General features: G+C 42.5%; 3 protein-coding genes across 5 annotated transcripts; 2 read left to right on the plus strand and 1 right to left on the minus strand.

The window, feature by feature from the left end:
• The first annotated feature begins 1,491 nt into the window (after positions 1–1,491).
• Positions 1,492–8,736, plus strand: LOC112887760 (uncharacterized protein At4g06598-like). Its single transcript, XM_025954022.1, has 5 exons — positions 1,492–1,678; positions 2,113–2,799; positions 6,921–6,996; positions 7,092–7,218; positions 7,991–8,736. Exons 2-5 carry the CDS (start codon positions 2,129–2,131, stop codon positions 8,200–8,202), a joined length of 1,086 nt encoding a protein of 361 aa, XP_025809807.1. The 5' UTR covers positions 1,492–1,678; positions 2,113–2,128; the 3' UTR covers positions 8,203–8,736.
• Positions 8,737–9,164: 428 nt separating this feature from the next.
• LOC112886006 (DNA-directed RNA polymerases I and III subunit RPAC2-like) lies at positions 9,165–11,680 on the minus strand. Of its 2 annotated transcripts, none has more exons than XM_025951739.1 (4): positions 11,523–11,680; positions 11,316–11,424; positions 9,880–9,956; positions 9,165–9,542 (listed from the first exon to the last, which is right to left on the minus strand). In XM_025951739.1, exons 2-4 carry the CDS (start codon positions 11,414–11,416, stop codon positions 9,394–9,396), a joined length of 327 nt encoding a protein of 108 aa, XP_025807524.1. In that variant the 5' UTR covers positions 11,417–11,424; positions 11,523–11,680; the 3' UTR covers positions 9,165–9,393. The 2 variants fall into 2 exon arrangements, with proteins under 2 accessions (XP_025807524.1, XP_025807523.1); XM_025951738.1 differs by having other exon boundaries at positions 11,316–11,428; positions 11,523–11,676.
• A 324-nt stretch (positions 11,681–12,004) lies between these two features.
• On the plus strand, positions 12,005–18,063 carry LOC112886004 (tRNA pseudouridine synthase A). 2 transcript variants are annotated; one of them, XM_025951736.1, is made up of 11 exons: positions 12,005–12,526; positions 13,322–13,378; positions 14,104–14,181; positions 14,386–14,439; positions 14,914–14,996; positions 15,213–15,312; positions 15,391–15,474; positions 15,945–16,238; positions 16,803–16,863; positions 16,955–17,122; positions 17,647–18,063. In XM_025951736.1, the coding sequence occupies exons 1-10, from the start codon at positions 12,110–12,112 to the stop codon at positions 17,053–17,055; spliced, it is 1,329 nt and encodes a 442-aa protein (XP_025807521.1). In that variant the 5' UTR covers positions 12,005–12,109; the 3' UTR covers positions 17,056–17,122; positions 17,647–18,063. The 2 variants fall into 2 exon arrangements, with proteins under 2 accessions (XP_025807521.1, XP_025807522.1); XM_025951737.1 differs by having other exon boundaries at positions 12,016–12,526; positions 15,391–15,453; positions 15,960–16,238.
• Positions 18,064–22,417: the final 4,354 nt, after the last annotated feature.

The raw sequence follows: 22,417 nt of genomic DNA on the forward strand, positions 1-22,417 counted from the left end.
TTACCCGTCTGGCATATCAACCCGAGCCCGAGACAGCGAGACCTTCTCGGCTTCTCTGCCAAGTCGAGTTGCGCGCGATCGCGGACAACCGGCGGCGGCCCGGTGGCCAACCGCTCCTGGCCTGGCCTCCGCACACCACCACCAAGGCTCTGTTTGTTATTCACGGAATATATCGGATATTTGATACATATTAAATATAGATTAATTATAAAATAATTGTATAAATGAAGATTAATTTACGAGATGAGTCTATTAAATCTAATTGGTCCATAATTTGGTAATATTATGCTACAGTAAATATATATACTAATGATGCATTAATTAAATTTAACAGATTTATCTCATGAATTAGTCTCCATTTATACAATTAGTTTTATAGTTAGCTTATGATCAATTTTTTTAATTGACATGATCCGGATTAAAAATTAGATCCCGATCCCAGCACCAGTCAATTCGAGGAGACGGCCCCGTGGGGGCGGAGGTGGCGGCCAGCTGCTCCTGCAGTTTTGCTGTGCGGAGCAGGCGACCTGAAAAGCATAAGCCAATCCAATCCCCCATTGTTTCTGCAGTTTTGCTGAATTTTAGTGCAAGCGGTATGTTGTGTTCTCAATTATCTTCTTTTTGTTGATTAATTTTATTTTACATACTGCATCCTCCATTTCTTTGAAATATGTAGGTTCAGATCCACATGGCACGGTAAAGGGTTGTTTAGACGTGCTTAGATTGTGGCCCTAGGCGTGGATTTTCACCAGCTCGGCCACTGTTCACACAGCTAGCTAATAGCACGAAACCGAAAGAACAATCCACAAGCAAAAAAAAAAAAGAAGAAAAAGAAAAACACGGCAAAAAACAAAAGAAAATGAGGCGCACGTGCATATACACCCCAGGGGAACGGCGGCGCGCAGCTGGATCTCGCTCGAGCTGTCCCTGTGTTGGCGCGCCGCTGTTTCCTTTTCGTTTCCGGCTGGCTGGCCGTCTGGCCATCCCCTTCATCCCTCGCCGCGCCTGCCCCCTCCACCACTAGTCGCTGCTGGCTGCGTGCCTGTGGGCGCACGAGCAGCCTAGCGCATGGAGCAGGCAGACAGGCCGACATGGCCGCTCCTACCAGCACTCCAGCAGCGCCTCGCACATGCAACTCCCTCGTGCACGTACCCATCTGATCTGCATATGCGTCCCGGCCGGCTCATAAAAATATGTCCTTTCTTTATTCCTTCATTCAAAAAAAAATCCTGCTAGTGGATAAAACCATAGTCTATTCCAACCAAAAGTTGCACACCATGTGCTGCATGTTCGAACATGCACTTGTATTGTACTGTACACCTCGAGTTTTTAACCTTCACCCCATCAGCACGAGCATCCAAAGCCGTTTATTACCGGCAGCATTTACCCTCTCGTCGGGCGTCGCAATCAGCTCGATCTGGGCACATCCCTGCGATCCCAGCCGTTGAAAGCCTGGATTTTCCTGGCGTTCTAAATAACACCCCGTTCTTGTTTGACTTTTCTCCCTCCGTCCTCTATCTCGCCATTTATCCGCTCCCCCCTCTCCTCTCCTCTCCTCGTGCTCGCCACGCCGATCCCTCCCGAGATTAGGAGGGACAGGAGCCCGAGATTCGGATTTAGGATTTGGATTCTGGTGCGGGAGTCGAAGACGCCACGCGCTGGAGTCGCGGCCGAATTGGTACGCCTGTTTCTTTCCCCCTATTTTTTTTTGCTGGTCAATTTGTTGTTACGAGTTCTTGTACGGATTGCCCAGTCTTGATCCGGTCCAATTCGCGCAATTCCAACAGGATTCCCTTTGCTCAGCCCATTTTTTGTGCCAATTTCGTTGAAATATTCTGGTTTTGTCTGTCCACCGCTGTTGATTTTTCTCGTTTCCATTTCTCGGAAATCTTGGCGTTTCTCAATGCTTCGTCCCCCGTAGACATGGCGTGTCCTTGATGCGAATTCTCCGTAAATTTTCGAATTTTTGTGGAGCATGCGGTGATTCCTAGATGAGATCTGTGCCCGGAGCCGCAGGAATTTCATCTTTTCGGCGATGTGGTTGAATTGCTACGATTTCTCAAATCTTTATTTTTTTTCTCACCATTTCTTGTCCACAATTTCTCTGTGCAGCTTAGGTGAGCACGCCATGATGGCGAACGGGAGGCTCCAAAAGCAGGCGTTGCTGCCGCCGCGGAGCCCATTCCCTGCAGCTGCTGCTGCGGCGACGCCGGCGCCGCACGCCGAGCTCGGCCCGATCGCGCGGCCGCGGGACGCGCACCACCGCCACGGCCACCAGCGCACGTCGTCGGAGAGCTTCCTCGCCGACGAGCAGCCGTCGTGGCTCGACGACCTGCTGGACGAGCCCGAGTCGCCGGCGCGGGCGCATGGCCGGCCCGGCCACCGCAGGTCGTCCAGCGACTCGTTCGCGCTCTTCGAAGGCGGCGGCGGCGCCGCGGCGGGCATGTACGACATTGCGCTCGATGGCATGAGGGGAGGCGGCGGAGGGCAGTTGGCTTCTTGGGCTGGCGCGCCCGAGTTCTTCCCGGAGCCCACCTCGTTTGGGCGACCTCAGGGCAGGCCGTGGGAGTCCAGGCAGATGTACCGGCAGGGTGGTGGCATGCCGATGCCAGGGAGAGAGAAGAACGGAGGACGCCATGGTCCGTCCAGCTCATTTGGTGATCTTGAGCATGGTCATGTGCCGAATGGGGTGGACAGGAAAGGCCATGGTGATGCAGCTCATGACCAGAGGATTGGAGCAGAGAGGAAGGAGGGCCTGAGGCACTCGCAGTCGGAGGCGGACACCAAGCGAGCCAAACAGTGAGTTGGATTGGTTTTATCATTGCAATCAATTTGAAGAATTATGTTCAGTTTGTAGAATTTTTGTTCATCAAACATATTAGTGCTAATGAGTGTGATTGGAGAATGCTGATGGCATGCTTCTCTCTACTAATTGCAAACACCATAGTGAAGCCTGCATTCCAATTTATTATGTTCTTTGAGCCTGAAAGGTGGGAGCATATTTTTTACTATATGTTGCATATTAGATCGATTTCTCTATGAGGTGTCAGTGTTTAACTTTGTAAGTGCTATTGAATAGGACCAATGTTTTTGTGATGAATGTCTTGTCTATATATATATTTGGATAGACATTTTATTAGTGCATTTGCTGCGGCAACTCCACATGACTACAAACTTGGAGCGGGCTAAACAGAGTGGAATTTCCCTAAAGTGGTAGCGACTAGATAATCTCAAAACAAAATAATTATTTTACATTAGAGATGTCTTGTCCAAACAGATTCTGTAGAAAGTTCTCTAGATCCATTAAGATGTTGAAGGCCTAATCAGATGGATCATACATGTGGCATACATCTGTCAATGTTGGCCGTCTTTAAATTTATAAAGTCCTCGAACACAATATAGGTGCACATCTTCATGTTCATTGGACCTCCCTTTGTTGTCAATACATACAAACTTGAATTATGCCTCCATCAAAAGGAGATGCATGCTCCATGTCAAGTGTTCATGATGATTGATGCTGATAGACCTTGAATGATCTGTACAACAACAACAACTACTTAGCCTTTTGTCCCAAGCAAGTTGGGGTAGGCTAGAGATGAAACCCACAGAAAACATTTATTTAGAATAAGAAACACAAAAGGGCACAAACCAAAGGAAGAGTTAGGGGTTAAACAAAAAGTAACAAAGGTCACGGTTCAGGTACGTTAATTGCTAATCTCCAAGCGCTCCTATCCATAGCTAATTTCTTAGCGATATTCCACTCCTTAAGGTCTCTCTTAACCGTCTCGTCCCAAGTTAGTCTAGGTCTATCTCTACCTCTCTTTACATTATCGCCCCGCTTTAAAACTCCACTACGCACCGGCGCCTCGGGAGGCCTCCGTTGAACATGTCCAAACCATCTCAACCGATGTTGAATCACCTTCTCCTCGATAGGTGCCACCCCAACCCTATCTCGAATCTCTTCGTTCCGGACTCTATCCCTTCTTGTATGCCCGCAGAACCAACGCAGCATACGCATCTCTGCTACACTCAGTTGCTGGACATGTCGCCTTTTTGTAGGCCAACATTCAACACCGTATTGCATCGCCGGGCGAATCGCCGTCTTATAGAACTTACCTTTTAGCCTCTGTGGCACCTTCTTGTCACAGAGGATGCCCGAAGCCTGCCGCCACTTCAACCAACCGGCAGAAATTCTATGTCTAACATCTTCATCAATGTCTCCATCTTTCTGAAGCATTGATCCTAAATACCGGAAAGTATCCTTCTTGGCCACCACTTGACCTTCGAGGCTAACGTTCCCATCCTCGTGCCTAGTCGGGCTAAAGTCGCACATCATATACTCGGTCTTGGATCTGCTCAGTCTGAACCCCCTCGACTCTAGCGTGTGTCTCCACAGCTCTAACTTCATATTAACCCTTGCTCTACTCTCGTCAACTAACACCACATCATCAGCAAAGAGCATACACCAGGGGATATCACCCTGTATGTCCCTTGTGACCTCATCCATCACCAAAGCAAATAGATAAGGGCTCAATGCTGACCTCTGATGTAGCCCTATTTTAATTGGGAAGTCACTGGTATCGCCATCACATGTTCGAACACAAGTCATCGCATCCTTGTACATATCCTTGATGAGGGTAATATACTTAGTTGGGACTTTGTGTTTTTCCAATGCCCACCACATGACGTCTCTCGGTACTTTGTCATACGCCTTCTCTAGGTCAATAAAGACCATGTGTAAGTCCTTCTTCTCCTCTCTACATCTCTCCATCAACTGTCGTACTAAGAAAATCGCCTCCATGGTCGACCTCCCAGGCATGAGCCCAAACTGGTTTTGGGTCACCCTTGTCAATCTTCTTAGGCGATGCTCGATAACCCTCTCCCAAAGCTTCATCGTATGGCTCATCAGCTTAATCCCCCGGTAGTTAGTACAACTTTGAACATCTCCCTTGTTCTTGAAGATCGGTACTAATATACTTCTTCTCCATTCCTCCGGCATCTTGTTTGACCGGAAAATTAGGTTAAAAAGCTTAGTTAACCATACTACCGCTCTCTCGCCCAGGCATCTCCACACCTCAATAGGGATGCCATCAGGGCCCATCGCTTTACCTCCCTTCATCCTCTTCAAAGCCTCCCCGATCTCTGCCTCCTGAATCCTCCTCACAAAGCGTCTGTTGGTATCATCAAATGAGTCGTCCAGCTCGAAGGTAGGACCCTCATTTTCTCCATTAAACAACTTGTCGAAGTATTCTCGCCATCTGTCCTTGATCTCCTTGATCTGTCCCATCCTTGATGCATTTGATTTGGTTTATGTCCCTTGTCTTCCTCTCGCGGGTCCTACCTATCCTATAAATGTCCTTCTCTCCTTTCTTCGTACCTAGCCGTTGATAAAAGTCATCAAAAGCCTAACCTTTCGCTACACTTACAGCTCGCTTTGCAGACCTCTTCGCTAATCTATAGCCCTCGATGTTGGTTGCGCTCTTGTCGAGGTGAAGGCGTTTGAAACACTCCTTCTTCTCCTTAATAGCCCTTTGCACCTCGTCATTCCACCACCAACTCTCTTTCATTTCCTGCTTTCCTCCCCTACTCACACCAAACACTTCTGAGGCCACCTTCCGAACACATGTCGCCATCTTTAGCCACATATCATCTACATCTGCTCCTTCTTCCCAAGGCGCCTCGCCTAGCATCCTCTCCTTAAACGTTTGTGCCTCTTCCCCTCTAAGCTTCCACCACTTCGTTCTCGCAATCTTGGCACGTTTGTCCCGGTGGGTACGTACCCGAAAACGAAAATTCGCCACCACAAGCTTGTGTTGGGGGACAACACACTCCCCAGGTATCACCTTACAATCTAAGCAGGCACGTCTATCCTCTCTCTTAGCAAGGATAAAATCGATTTGGCTCGAGTATTGTCCACTATGGAAGGTCACTAGATGGGACTCCCTCTTTCTAAAGAGGGTATTCGCTAACAGCAGGTCGTAGGCCAACGCAAAATTCAAAACATCCTCCCCCCTCGTTCCTACTACCATACCCGAAACTCCCATGTACTCGCTCATATCCTACATTAGTCGTACCCACATGGCCATTGAGGTCTCCTCCTATAAAGAGCTTCTCACTGATAGGCACGGTACTAACCATGCTATCAAGATCTTCCCAGAACTGACTCTTGGAGCTCTCACTAAGACCTACCTGAGGTGCATAGGCACCGATCACATTCAGAACCAAATCTCCAATGACCAACCGCACTAGGATAATCCGGTCGCCTTGCCTCCTAACATCTACAACTCCATCCTTAAGGCTCTTATCGATCAAGATGCCTACACCATTCCTACCCGAAGTTGTCCCTGTGTACCAAAGCTTGAAGCCAGAACCCTCCACCTCCTTCGCCTTCTGGCCCTTCCATTTAGTCTCCTGCACGCATATAATATTTACACGTCTCCTAATTGCTACATCGACTAGTTCTCTTAACTTACCTGTTAGAGACCCTACGTTCCAACTACCTAGACGAATCCTAGTTGGCTCGGCTAGCTTTCTTACCCTTCGCACCCGTCGAGAGAAATGCGAAGACCCTTGCTCATTTTTCACTACACCCGGGCGCAGATGTAGCGCGCCACAGAGGCTGCGACGACCCGACCCTTGCTCACTTATCATCGTACCCGGATCACGATACGACGCGCCCCTGAGGGGATGACGACCCGGCGCTTGCCCATTTAACACCACACCCGGGTTCCGATGTAGCGCGTCGCTAAGAGGGTTACGCCCCAACGAATTTCTTATGGGTTTCATTTCCATTAGAGTGGCTGATTTTTACGCTGGTTCGCCAAACCTAACACAACCCTCCACATTTTCTCATCGCGGGCTTGGGACCGGCAACGGCATCTGTACCTATTTAATTTCTTTATTTTTCATGTCAATTGCAGACAATATGCTCAGAGATCTCGTGTCCGGAAGCTCCAGTATATTGCAGAACTCGAGAGAAGAGTTCAGTCCTTGCAGGTAACTGTTTTTGAAGCAAACCATATCCATTGTTTCTTATACAATTTAGGATGAACTTAAACATCACCTAAAAATCTTTAATTTTATACTTGCAGACAGAGGGGATAGAAGTTACTGCTGAAATGGATTTTCTTGGTCAGCAAAATATCATGTTAGACCTGGAAAATAAAGCCTTGAAGCAACGGCTTGAGAGTCTATCTCAAGAGCATCTTATTAAACGCTGTAAGTATTCCTCTTTCCCCCCATATGTGAGTGCCTTGTACCTCAGTATTTCTTTTGGCTACTTGTCTTCTTGGTTGTAACTTTTGTATGATATCTTATTTTCGTTGAGTAGCAATCAGGTTTCATATCCGAGTTTGGTGAATAGTATCATTTTAAAATATTTGTTTGAACAGATGCTATTTGTCAATAATACCATTTAAAGTATTTTTTGGGTTGACCTATAGATATTAGATGAACCTGTAAAATATTGTTCTTTAGTACACTAAGTGCTTACAATTATGCTTACAGTTGGCTAGTTCCAATATTGTTCTAGTTCAAGTTAAGAAATGGAGAAGGATATGTATTTCGTCATTTTCATGCTCATGTTATAGGACGTCGATCTTCTTTAATTTCCTGAAATTATGATGAAATACACAGGGGGTCTATTCAAACTATATAGGTGCTAACTACCAAATGTTTTTATACCAGATTAAATTGTCCTATTTGGCCATTTCTAAAAAAAATTGTCCTATGTAGCATATCAAAGGTTCAACATCTCGCGCTGTTGGTGTGCAAAACTCTTAACAGTCAGTGACCGTAAGCAAAACATTGTTGTCTTGATAAAAAAACACAGTATTACCGCCATGACGAAGTAATGAGATGATCTGAATGATTTCCTCTTTAAGTTATACAGGATAGCTGCATAGATGCATTTCACAAAGCATTAAGAAATTGTTCTATTGGAAACAGTTAACTAAGTAATAATATATGTATTTCTTCTTCAATGCTGCAGACCAGCAAGAGATGTTTGAGCGGGAAATTGGTCGTCTTAGATCATTGTTCCAGCAGCAGCAGCAGCAGCAGCAACAGCATGTACCACAGCAGCAGGCTCCTACCCACAGCCACAGTAGCAGCAGAGACCTCGATTCACAATTCGCAAACCTGTCTCTGAAACACAGCGATCCCAATTCCGGGCGCGATGCTGTCTCTGGCCTTCGTATTTAAGATTATTTTTTTCCAGCTTGGTTATCTGAGCTTCACATCTTGCTTCCCTTGTTACACCACTCTTTGTGGCTGTTGCATCAAGAGAGGAGCAGCACCAGTGAACCTGGAATCACAGCCCATGGTGAATAAAGCTGGAAAGGTTAATAACTGTGGATCCAATCTTTAGTTCTTTCGGAATGCGCACCTGATGGTCATCCTTAGTTCCTGTCCATTGTTGACGCTTGACCAGTCGGAGGTGTTTAGGGTCTATACGCAGATTGATGCCTTTCATGGATCCTTGTATCAGTTTGAAGTTAGAACACTAAGGTTCTAATTCATTCCTTTTTAGTTGATTCTGTTCTTGAGTTTAGGCACCATGTGGTGCTTGTATTAGTTAGCTTGGCACATGAATGGAATGTGAGCTGGTCGTCTTTTGGTTAATGCCACATCCTGGAGAACTGTTGTGCCAGCATGTTTAATAAGCTAGTGAGGATGAAGCGTTGTAGTTCAGATTCATTTCATTTGTGATATGCAGAACAAGATATTGGATACTCAGGTTCTCGCATTTATTTGAGTGGTAAATGGTGTACGTGTGCTTGCATCTTGATGACAAAGTACAGGAAATCATGCAAGAAGTTCATTTAACTTCCAAATTTCTGCGTGCCTTACATGTGTTGGTTTCAACAATTCGTTGCAAGTCCTTCGAGACTGATTGAGTTTATGTCCGATCATCATCTATGTAATGTGGTGTTAATAATTCTTTTGTACTCATCTAACCGTTCACAATTGCTACGATTTTTCATGGCTTAATATGTCTATTCTTCTGGTTCGACCATTTGCAATGTTGTACATGCTAAAATTAAGCTGAAGTTGCTTCTTGTGAAAGAAAATATATTTTCTACACATTTGTTGCCACATGTGATTCTGATATGGCACAAATAGAATGCATAAAACTTCCAATTAGCTGTACTCAGAACAGCACAGATAGAAATTATGGTGATTGCATTTGATTAATTTTTTCTCCAAACAAGATCAAGTGCCATATATTGACCAAGAAATCTGAAGTCACACTGCCAAGAACCCTAATGCCAATGACATTTCACACTTTGGGTTTAAGGACTACATCCCATATAACTAGACTAGTTTATGACTCAGTTGCACATTAAACATCTGTGCATTTCTGCCACCCGGCTAACAATCATCAAGAACCTTCTACTTTTTGTTCAAATCAATGTCCATGGCGTCTGCGAGTTTGTTTCCCCGGAAATCAGCCACTGCAGTGTCAAACGTCCCCCTTATATGCTGGCACATCACCATCAGGTCCTGCAACGAATCTTTCAGAACATCCTTGGCTGGATCTCCTGCCAACATATCCATCAACATACACATCAGGAGAGGATCAATTATTTTAGCTCAGGGCAATGGTTCAGAATTACTATTTGTATTGTAGACAGCAGGAACCAGATAACCTCTTGACATTTAGTATCGGTTATTACTACTGACCAGATGGCAGATACCACAAAAATATGTATATTTTTTACAGAATAGAATTTCTATATTATTTTGACTGTAATGAAGCAAAAGGCATGTTATGTCCAATTCTTAAACTTCATGCAAGAAATGTTAGAAAGGAAATCTGTAACATACGACTTCAGGTCAATGTGGATTAATTACTATGAAAAGGGAATTTGGGAGTACCTGTAGTCTGAACCCTTATGTTAACTTTGTTTTCAGAAGGATGAGGGATGCTGTATCCACAAAATGCCACCCTTGGGCTGTAACATTGCAGAAATATATATAATGAGAAATGCTTCTATAATGTTATACACTGCATATACAGAATGCAAACACTTGAGAAGTTTGGCCCAAAAGCATATGAGTTGATAAAAATACAGTTGATTACGGAAATTATAAATTCATCATCTGAACCAGTCCACTATATAGTTCACATGATCTGACCCATAATTCTTAATGGTTGGACAAATACAACCAACGTTTCTTAGGAGTTCCAGATATTGTCATCAAATCCACAAAAATACTGAATTGTTGCATTCTAACTGTAAGACATTATCAACTAACATCTTTCACCAGCAGAATGCGCTTCATTATGAAAACACACACATTTCCATAAGCAATAAGATATTCGCCTTGGTAGTCATCTCAAAACAACATCATTGCATGCTAAAGATGACCAATGGTTTCTTCTGCTGACAACTACCAAAGCATGGTCAAACAACCTTAAACATTGGGATCAACAAAAATGCCATCTCTGCATATTCTCCATAAATTAAATAGAACCACAGGAGTGCAGACGGGTATCCTCACAATAACTGAACGTGCTTTAACAATAGAAGAACTAATGTCAAATGGACATTTCAATTTGATTCCAGGCTCGTAATGCATTTTCTGGTTCTAGATGTAGTTGGTTTCAATGCATGTTAAGCCAACATAAAGAACTGTAAAGAAAACAGGCAAGTTCTCTTGCTACGCTAGGCATCCACAACGTGTTGAAAAAGGTAGCATTAAGCAATAAATGCTTGTCCTAGAATGCACCTTAGCAATTGTGGAACAACACCATAGGAAAGAATCTTCTAAGGTTCACCTTAAGCTTAAGGTGTGACCATAGGAGAATAAAAAATTGTTGAATCTATTTCTTCTCTCTCAGTTGCATGGGTGATGTCAACTGTCCTTTTTTGTTGTTCATCCATTGTGGCAATAGAAATAACTATGACCTGCTCGCATCTTATCAGACCTTAAGGTCAACATGCAGCAACACATTGGCCTTAACAGAAAAATGAGGGGTCTCAATAGTTTTTGTTTTCCTTACTGCATGTCATCCCCATAGTTGCAACTATAATCCAAACCCCCAATCGCTCTAGTTTAGCAACTTACCAACCAGATTGCAATGCATGAAACTTAAAACCCCAGTGTCACTATCCCCAATTCATCATCATAAGACCAATTCAACATCATTTTCCACTGCGTCCTCTAATAATCGAGTCCAGGCTGTGTGGAAGTGCACTATAGAACTATCTAACTGGTGGATGAGTGCCAATTCGCACATGTACCATCAAATGTAAGAAATAAAACTCCTGATGGGAACAAGAAAGGGGAGAGGAGAAACTGTAACCCACTCCTGGTTGAGAACGAATCTAACGGAGTTGGCGAGGGTGTGGTCCTCCTCCATGATGGAGAACGTCGATGCACTCGAATCCTCCAGCGACCCGTGCTCCATGGTTGCTCCTGCCTTCAAGAAAAATGCCCTTATTCAACATATTCTCCATCAAGGGAATGAATCGGACTCGAAACAACGAAGGGAGCAGGCGTTTTCACGGCTCTACCTGGTGCTGAAGCAGAGAGGGGACGAGGCGAAGGCGCTGCCGGCGCGGGCGGATCCGTAGGCTAGTTCGTCGGCGGGAGGCGGCGTCGCTGTGAGGTGTCCTCGAAAGAGGAGGAAGGGGAGCGATTCCCTCCGTATTTATACGAAGAAAAGACACTTTTGCCCTCGAGTACAAACATTAGTAACTTTTATTAAGTAAAATAAAATAAAAAATCGTCAAATGTTTTTTTACCAAATAAATTTGTAACTAAAAACATTGACAGAAACATTCAGAATTATTTTTGTTTTTGTAAATAGTGTTTGATTTCTGAGATTTACTCAATCCTAGTCGATTTTACCCTTTGCCCCCTCAAATCACCTTTGACTCGCAGACCCCTTCTAAAACCTCACCACTTTACCGGTTCAAACAACTGGCTTGGCTTCGCCACTTTACCATAACAAACAATTTGGGATAAGGAAACGGAGAAAATGAAGTGGTGGTCTGGGCCTAAAGACATTTGGGATAAGGGGCGATTCAGTCTTTTACATGTCAGTTAAGAAGAAAAGAATACAAAATCAATTAGAAGACAAAGTGTCAATGAAACGAAGATGGCAATGTTTTCTATGGTAAATTGGCAAATGCAAGGTTTGCAATGGCAAATCGGCGAAGCCAGATGCTGGAAGTACTGTAATGGCAAAAAGCTCCCCACCCGTGCCGCAATCGCCATGAGCACCAGCAAACCCGCCGCCGCCGCCGCCACCTCAACCAAGCGCCCCTGTGATCCCGCCGACCCCACGCCGCCGGCCAAGCTCCAGCGATCCTCCGACCCGCCGGACCCCGCGCCGGCCGGGAACCCAGACGGTGCCACCGACGGCGGCGAGGCGACGGGATTGGATAGCGAGGGGATGGCCGGTGCACGGAACCCTCGGGCGCAGCGGTACCTGGTTGCGGTGGAGTACGTCGGCACCCGCTTCTCCGGCTCCCAGCAGCAGCTCAACCAGCGGACCGTCGTCGGCGTTCTCGAGGTGAGGCCCTTGCTTCTAGAATGAGATGTGAGATCAGAGTGATAACCGGAGATGTTAGTGTAGTGCAAATGCAACTCCTGAATTGCTGTTGTTGAAATGCCGAGGCCCGAGCGCCCTCGGAGATTCCCTCAAGGTTGGTAGGATAACACTGCAGGGAGGAAGGTCAATTTCTGGTCTGAAATGACTTGCTAATAGGATGTGCAGTAGCCGCCTTGTTTGGATGACAATGGACGAATTAGGTCAAATAGACATGCCAAAAACCAATATTAGGGTTTGGCTCAAAGGGAAGGAAATTTCATTGTACTGCCACCTTCCACAATCTCCAGGGCACTAGAGAGCCTTGTGTGTTATCAATAAAACTCGTTTCAGAGATATGTTAGGATCAGTGCTCCTGTTTTTCTTTTGTCTTCCCATGTCCTATGTACATTGGCCTAAGTCTTCTCTGTATGCTCTAACATGGTACTAGAGCGGAGATACTAGTGCCTAATGTTGCCACTACCAATCTGTTAACATTGTAGAAACAAGTCTTCTCTGTGTTCCTTTATATCATCATCTGGAAAATAGTTAAGTGCCTAATGTTGCCACTACCAATCTGTTAACATTGTAGAAGCAAGTCTTCTCTGTGTTCCTTTATATCATCATCTGCAAAATAGTTAATCATACTTACTGTCAGAACCACTGCTTCTTCCTCATCTGCTTCAGTATTTCTATAGCATCTGTTTAGCAATAGGAGCTCAAGAGTGGATGTTAGATGCAGTTAACAGTTTATCCTTTTCCCTTCTACTATTATTTCAGGAGGCATTTCACAAATTCATTGGCCAGCCAGTTTCGATATTCTGTTCTAGCCGAACGGTATGAGAACTTGCTTTAATAGAATTTTTTAAAAAGTTTGTCTTCTAATTCAGTGTGTGTCTTTATCGCAATATGTTGTGTTTCTGAACTGTTTGAATACACATTATTTTGTGATAGCAATAAATTTAGCAGGCTTTTATAGTACTGTTGGATTTTTTTTGCTTTGAACTCATGACTCTTAACTATATCTGTTCTGAGATGTCCTTGAATGCTTGTTTTACTATACCTGTTCTCAAAAGAGATCTCCTAGAATATATACTGTCAGCCACAAATATACATAAAATATTTTGTATTTGTCACAATAAAATGATACTAGTAGATATGGCACCAGATGTGCTTTCACATCATTCTATTTTAAAAATCTTTGCTAACATATAAATGTTCAAAGGTGTACACTGGAGACTATGCTGGTATCAAAATAATAAGGAAAAGAGAAAGAGAGGCGGTACTTTTCATACTAGGTGTCAACCATGATCATACCATTAATTAATTACATCTTGTGTGGGATTCTATATGTGGCTTTATATAGCAATTCCTTAGTGCCATATCTACCTTGCTGCTCACATTGAGTTTATTAGATTGTTACTATAGTATTATGATCTGATTAGCATATATGTTTCAGTGATTAGTGACATATAGTTTTCTGCAGTACTTTCTTCTCATACTGGTTATATACTTCTCTGGATATATATTTTTATGTGTTGGATGGCGTTTGTTTTTTTCAGGATGCAGGTGTTCACGCTTTATCAAATGTTTGCCATGTTGATGTGGAGCGGATAAGTAAAAGGAAGCCTGGTGAAGTGGTCTGTACACAAAATTTATTACTTCCTCTGTCCCAAAATATAAGGCGCGCAGACATAATAAGTGCTGTGGTGTCAGATTACAACCTTTATGTTTACCAAAAACCTTACAAAAATGTGCTTTATCATCTAAATAGGAAAATGTTTTCAAGAACAGTGGTTTCTCTTTTAACCTCTACCTGCTGACAAGCCCTTCCATATTTGCAGTTAACACCTCATGAGCCTGGAGTTGTAAAACGCGCTGTGAACCATTTTCTACAGGTAGGTTTTGGACTAAATGAAGCTGTGGTTCTATTTACTCATGGAAAACAGGGGGTGAATTTTACTGTCCACAACACTTCTTTATAATATGTTTGATTCTGACATCAAAATTATTACAATACCATAGGCGACATCATTATTTTCGAAATTTCTTTTGTTGATTTGGTATACCCTAGTAGAAGCTGGGTTGCACGATTACATCTTTTTTTTTCAAGGGAAGTTGATCACACCATTTTGGTTGCACATGATATATTGACATTATACATGACCTTAAATGTTCATTACACTGAAATTTTATTTTCATTTGGTTGAAAAGGTCTGTGTTACTTAGTTGAATAAACATAAATTTGTTTATGTTTTCTTGACAAAAATAGGTTTACTGGTTTAGTTTTATTTTACTAGGCTTTCATATTTGTTAATAACTGGTCTCCTGCTATTGATATTTATCTGTGGTCAACTTTTTTGTCCTTGCAGAGGAATGAAGGTGACATAATGGTGACTGATGTTCGCTATGTTGCACCAGATTTTCATGCTAGATACAAAGCTCTAGAGCGCACGTATGTAGCTGAGTATACAATACAATCTGAGCATGCTTAAAATTAATCTTGTTCTGTACCTATTCCAGTCTTATGTCCAGTATTTGGAAAGGGTTGCAGCTATAAGAGTGGTTACATGCTATGTACTAAAACAAAAGAACTAAGCTAGGTTATAGGTGATTCGCCTTCTTAAAGTGTGAAAATGCTCACACCACTGTTTTGCTCATTTTCATGAAGATATCACTATCGTTTGCTTTCTGGACCTGAGTCAACATCAGTATTCGAGAAAAGCTCTGCTTGGCACATATCTGAGGATTTGGATATTCATGCAATGAAGGTGAAGCCAGTACCCATATTTTATTTGTTTGTTGATGTAAAATTCTGCTGCTGGTTTACTGATGGTGGCCTTGTTCAGAAAGCATGCAGCATACTTGTTGGGCATCATGATTTCAGTTCGTTTCGGGCAGCTGGATGTCAGGTGATATTATCCTTAACTATTGTGAGCGCATTCTATTGTCTTTCTAAATTGCATGGAGTTAGTAAAGAAGTGTGTGTTAGGCGAAGGCATGTTTTATGTGTTAGCCTGTTAGGTTTGTACCTAGGACTTAGGAACAACCCACTGTAGGTACATTTCACCTTTCCACTGCAACCACATTGATAAACCATATGGACCTTTCAGAATGCAAAGTTGCAAACTACACTTTTATTAAATTTTCCTTTACAAATAAAGTTGCTTTTAAATTACGTAATTTATCTTTTCCTTTTTGTTGTTGCAACTCAAAGGACAAACAAAGTTTTTAAAAAGCAATAGGTGCTAAGCAGCCTATAGGGTAGTGCCTAGGTGCAACTGGCAGTTAGGCAGGCTAGGTGGCTGCTTTTTAAACAGTGTAAAAGAATAAAGAATCTTACTTTCTCAAACGCTCTCTTAGGTTAAAACACCGTGTTTGCATGTCATTGATCCTTTCTTAGCAATACTGCTTGCAGGCAAACTCACCAATGAGAACTCTGGATGAACTTACTGTTACAGAAGTATTCCCTTTCATGTTTTTTCCTTCAAACATAGAACGATCAGAGATGGAATCATCAGATGGATCTCTTGTTTATTCGAGGAAACCAGCCTTGGAATCATCTGGGAAAGAATCTGATGGTTCCTGTTCTAGCAGTGTGAAATCAGAATCTAAGAACAGAAAAGAATTTGGATCAAGGCAAAGGCACCGCTGCTTTGTTGTTACTGCAAGGGCGCGATCTTTTCTTTACCATCAGGTTAATTTGTTTTCCGTGAAGATCAACTATTTGTTAGTTACTCTTGGCATGTTTGTTCTTTGATTTCGGTGTTAATTAAGAACAATTCTTGTATGATTAGTGCCACTTGTATTGGATGATGAGTTATTTGCATTTGGTAGCAGTGGTACAATGCTGGGTTGATTTTCCTCCTTCAGCATTGCTGGATGGATGGTATTCGATGGAGATAGTAAAGTTACTAAATATCTATCTATTAGATAATGGGTCAATTGTAATGTAATCTCTCAGCTATGTTCTAGTAACTGGGAAATCACCAGGTTGTGTCCCAAGGTTACCACCATATGTCTCTCAATAGCTGATAACATAATATTTGTATTTGAGGACCTTTAAGCATTGATGAATATATTGGTATCGCTTGTACCATTGACACTGGCAGCTCACACCCTTCGTAATTCATGGTTACTATGTTGTTACTTGATTATCATGCTAACAGCTGGACTGAAATCTGCACACTCTATCATTTTGTTATTATTTTTGTTATTCTTTTGCCATTTGGCTAGTTTTCTGATGTCATATCCAATGCAGGTAAGGTTGATGGTCGGTCTTCTAAAATCTGTTGGGACGGGCAATCTAACAACTGCAGATGGTCTGGTCTTATGTTCTTGAACATTCAAGTACCTATTTTGCTTTTGGGATTCACGGGAGGTGCATTAAAGTGAATATTACCTTTGATGCAGTTGAGAGAATTTTGAATGCAAAGACGGTGACAGCTGGACCTCCTATGGCACCTGCTTGTGGCCTGTACCTTGCTAACGTGAAATACGACCTGAGCGTTTGAAGACAAATTTTATCAAATGGTTTCTGGTGCTGTTCCTCCAAGTTTTGTCAGCTGTCGGCTATCAAAGGTATGCCTAAATCCAACTTTTATGAATAGTACACCTGGATGACTCCAATTTCCAAGCCTCTGTGTAGGGCAAATAAGTAACCCAAATATGGCCTCTAATATAAGCTTAGACTGGTGAAGGATTGTTTACTTGACACACCATGCTGGGACCTGTGAGGTACTGTCCAGACTGATGAGGAATTATAAGCAACCACTCAACAAAGCTGTTTTTATTGTCTGATTTGTGCATTGAAGTTTGCATGTCCATTGAAAACTTAGACTAGTTTTCTCTGCGAACTAAATAGCTGGCTTCATTTTAAGTTTGAATAAGTTCGACTACCCTGTCTTTCACGTTCAGTTTGTTTCACTTGTTTACTTTGGGGTTGATCTTGTGGTGTTAAGACTGGTAATCGAGAATTTTATTCCCTGGTTTCCTCCTGACTATCTGGTTGGTATATATAAGTAGTCAAAATAATATGCACTACAAATAATGGTGGCTTAAAAATTACCATGCAAAAAAATTATACATTTTCTTCCTCTCTCCAGGATCAGGCTCTTGAATCGTCATGAATCGAAAATTGAAAAGCAACATACGAAAAAGGACCTGCTTTCTTCTTGCCAGTTTTTGCTATGTATGCAGATGATCGGGTGTTTAAATTCTGTGTACATGCTTTAGACGGTTAAAATGTTCCATACATCTGGGGATTTTGAGACGCAACACAGCTTAGCCAGTAACAACGTGTCCCGATAATTCCTAGTTCTGATGCTCTATTTGTAAAATTGGAGATGATGGTAGAGGTAACTGCCGCTGCTTACCTTGTGGATTGTGCCTTGCAGTTGCAGCAGTGTGATCTACTCTTCTTTCTTTATTCAGTTTCTTATTCTGATGTATTTCCCAAATATAACCAGCACAATGCATTCGTCTTTTATCTGTAGCATGTACCTTTTTCTTGTGAGCTGAAACAGAAACAGCTATTGCACTCTTCGTTCCTGACTGTGCGGCGCCCCTTGGTGGCTTGGTCCGATGTAATGTGCGAACAAGAGGACTCTTGTCATGTAATGCTTAAAGAAGTTTGCCCAGAAAAGAGAGCTCACTGGCAGGCCCCTGGGAGGTTTGTCAAGGCACCCATGAGGAGGGGTGATGTCCGCCGAGCCCGTGCTTTGGGGGGGGGGGGGGGGGGGGGACAAGGCATGGCGTGAGTATCAGGTTGCTTTCCGCCATTTTCTCCCCGAGCTCGATCGTGCTTTCGGGGGAGACAAGGCACGGTGCAACTATGTCAGGTTCCTTTCCGTATCATCAGGAGATTGCGATCCGTGTAGCTGGCTCGTCAGCTCATTGCCCTACGCAAAGCCTACACGCGTTACTCGGCGCCTGTGCATTTGCGTCGGTGCGCTGCTGCTCGCTGGCCTGCAATGGTTGGCCCGCCGAGCTGCCACTTGGACCTGGCTTAATGCCCTAGTTACCCTGTATTTTAAGTTGCTGCAACTGCAGTTTTACAAGTAAATTCAGAGATGCATCATCGTGCATAAAACCATGACTCATGCATGAGTTATCTGTATATATAAAGTCTGAAGACATTGCATGTTCTGGAGAGAAAAGGAAAGCCCATCATAAAGCATGAGAGCCAAGAAAGAGGTAAAGAGGCTCAAGGGAGGAAGAGGCGAAGAGCTGTAGTTAGTTGACAGGTGGTGCTACTTGAGAAAGAAAGGAATAGGACAAAGTGCAGCAGTGGTTGAGTGGGCTAATTTGCTAGATGCAATGCATTATTGTATCCTAAGGCGTATCGTTGATCAAGGATTCATGATACCACTCACTAATGTAGAGATGGATGCATTGTGGATGCCGTCGTGGGTGAGATGGAGAAGTTACGTTTCTGCTCATCCGACCATTATTCGCAATTTCTTGAAAGCTCGGATCTCCACTACAAGATGAATTCAAAAGAAGAAGAAGAAGAGAGAAACCATGAACCATAATTTGACCCACCTAGGAGTAAAATATTTCATAGTATTGGACGAAGTTCCTACAATATTATGGTGATCAACCTTGTCGTTTGCCGTCATGGGAGAATGAGTGAGCTTGCAGCATTGTGTGCTTAGGTTACTAATACAGGCGAGAATCGCACGGATTGATGACCTAGTCATTTTGCACAGTTATGTAGCTTAAATTCGAAATAGATCCCAAGGATTTGGTTACAAATTCCCTCCCTACATTCTCCAAACAAAAAAAAAACAAATCCCCTCTCTGCAAATAACATGCCCTTAAAAGCCAACAAGATCACTTGCAGCAGAGCATGGGCTGGACTGCAGGCTGCATCCATATCCATGGCAATTATCAGCTCGTCACAACTGAAAAACGTCACCAAAGCAGCCAAGCCGAGTGAGGAGTGCCTTGACGTCTGTGCTCACCGACGCAAGTGGCCGGTAAAACACAATTGCGACGAGACGCTGTCCAATCGAGATGAGGGCGATTGGGCGAAAGGGATACGGATAAAATAAAGAAGCACGAATCTTCAGACGAGATCAGAGTGGGCCGACCGCGTCTCCCATTGGCGCATCCCAGGGGTCCCACACCCCTCAGCACCAACCTGTCTGATACTCTCTCTACTGCTACTGGACCAGATGAATAGAGACTGACTTTTCTTGCAAAGTCTTTGCAGATACTAATATATTTGCAAAGCACCAACCTGTCTGAAGCTCTACTGCTACCGGACCAGATGACCAGAGAATTCTCTTGGTTGCAAAGTCTTGTAGATTTTTTTTTTTGGAAAACCCAAAGTCTTCCAAATATAAATAAGTTCACACACAATCCAAGAGAAGGAATGAGATGATTAAGAGCAGAGACTCGGAAAGTAGGCTGCTGATTGATCCTGAGTTATCAAAAATATAAGTGGACCATATTCCGAGCGTCAAGTCCACTATGACTCTGGTTTCGTAATCCAAATCTTTTATGTTGTCTCTAGAAAATTGATATGATGTGAATGCATATATAAATTTAAACTCCTTCAGTGAATAAGATGGCCAAGAACAGAGACTAGATGCTGATTGATCCTGAGTTTTCAACTGTATAAATGGACCACATCCAGAGTAGTGTCAACTCCACAATGACTCTAGGCTTTTAAAATCTATATATGTTTATGTTGTTTTTAGCAAAGTGATGTGATGTGAGTGTATATAGATCACTAATAGGCGTCGCTCAAAAATAAACATATGGCAGTGGAGGGCCTGCCACAAAAGGGTGTTTGTTCCAATAGGTATCCAGCGCGGACTGCACCCAACCATGCCTCGCATCTCCTTTTCTCCATGTACCCTTCAAGGCCTTCATTGATTTGAGGCCAGCCATCATTGGGTAAGGAAACTAGAGATGTAATTTTGACTTTTTTTAATCATTCGTATAGGTTATGTGCATTTTATTTGGTTTGCACAAAACTGAGCGAGGAATTTTTTGGGAAAAAAAAGGCAGTCACCATAAATATTTCTTTACTACAATTTAGTGGGCTACTACAAACAAGTTTACACGAAGTATATTTAGCTATCTTTTCCAAAGTGCAGACTCCTAAGTTCAAGTTTGAAGGTCTAAAGTCAAGGTTTTGCTCGAGTTACAGATTTGATCATACACCTAAATGATTTTTTAGAGACTACAATAAAATCGTCTGGCTCATAAATGGGCGCAAAAGAAGAGAACTTGATTACAAGATAGTGATAAGGTTGTAAGCTGAACCATGCAAACCTACGTGTATTAACTTGAATGGTTTCCTTGTCAGTGATGCACTCATGCTAAGAATTGATTCTTTTTAGTGCTGATTTCTAAAATGTCGTGTCAAATTTCTTTAATTAGCCATATAGATTCTTTTGTATAGATGTGTTGCCTAACCCTCGACTTGAGCTTGAAGCCTTTGCCTAACTCTCTGATAATATCATTTTATCGATGATAATTAAAATGCATTTAACACACCCATATACTAGAATTCCTAGATATTTTCCCGTTCATGGATAGAGTGTTATGCACCTAATTGTCAAAAGAGAACAAACACATATAAGTCAGTGCCATAGGCAATGAAAATATAATTCAGGCTATCAAAAACTCAATTATTACGTTCTGGAATGATGTCATAATTCCTAATGATTCAATTGCTGTCCCCTTGTCCCAGATAGTGCCTTGCTTAGTGGACCGCACATAGGTCATGTCATAAGCTTTCTTTCTCTCACAGGATCGTTCTTGTACAAATTAAATCCTCAGATTGATACGAATAATAGGCTTCCTTTCGCAAACAAGACCCATGAAATTCTCTCAGAACTTCTCTTTTATGATATATAATATCAGATTCCCTAGTGTATCTCTCCAAAGAGTTAGTGATGCAGGAATCTTCCCTCTTTATGTTAGGTTATTAATTATTATATGTTGTTGCTACTCCATGATAAATAGATTCTGTCCATACATTATGATGCGCCCTGAAAGATTAGCTAGTCCTAGTTCGCTTATTTATCAATGCAGTTGTTATAGTTGGGCGCTTGAAGATAAGATAGATATCTTTAAGCATGCACGTGTTGTACTTAATACTTGTAACCCTTAAAGTTGTTGCATGACACAAATTAAACTACTATGTTATTTGTGAGAAGCATGCATAAACAAAATCATCATTGTATTTTATAGAGCAATAACAAATTTGAAGTTACAAATACCTATATATATGTAACTAACTAGTGCAACATACCACTCAAAAAAAATAGTGCCTAACAAGCTAAGCCTGCAAGACATACTATCTTGCCTAAAACTAATTGAGAGGAAACTTTGCATCGGTTTTCAAGTTTTACATACTTGCATCCCATAGGTTTGATAGCGAATTAGGATGAAGAAGTCCTTGATTTTGAAACTGAGTTTATTTTACACCTTTCACAAACAAGAGGGCTTATTATTTTATATTTTTGCATCCCCCGCTGCATGCATCTCCTAGGTTGGCTCCTAGCTTACGGAATAGGCAAACCTACACGTTGTTTTCCACCGGAATCCACCCATCTTCATAAACTTGCTTGTAGAAATAAAAAGAATCCCCTTTATAATTTAGAAAAGGGATAAATTTACCTCCTTTAAGTGTGATCCTTTAATTTTCTCTCCTCCCAAAAGTATTGTGTGCATATATGCTTCCTTAATTATATATTTTCTGCCCATGCATGCAATCCTCAAAAATAAAAACTGACTTGATCCGCTCCACATAAATGTGAGATCCCTAAACTTGCCTTACCCTTACCTTGTTTCGAGCGAAAAATTGTGCATGATAAATTAGGTGATGGCTGCAGTGCACCCATTGTTCGTTTCAAA

Source organism: Panicum hallii, chromosome 3, assembly GCF_002211085.1.
Source record: "Panicum hallii strain FIL2 chromosome 3, PHallii_v3.1, whole genome shotgun sequence".
Taxonomy (NCBI): domain Eukaryota; kingdom Viridiplantae; phylum Streptophyta; class Magnoliopsida; order Poales; family Poaceae; genus Panicum; species Panicum hallii.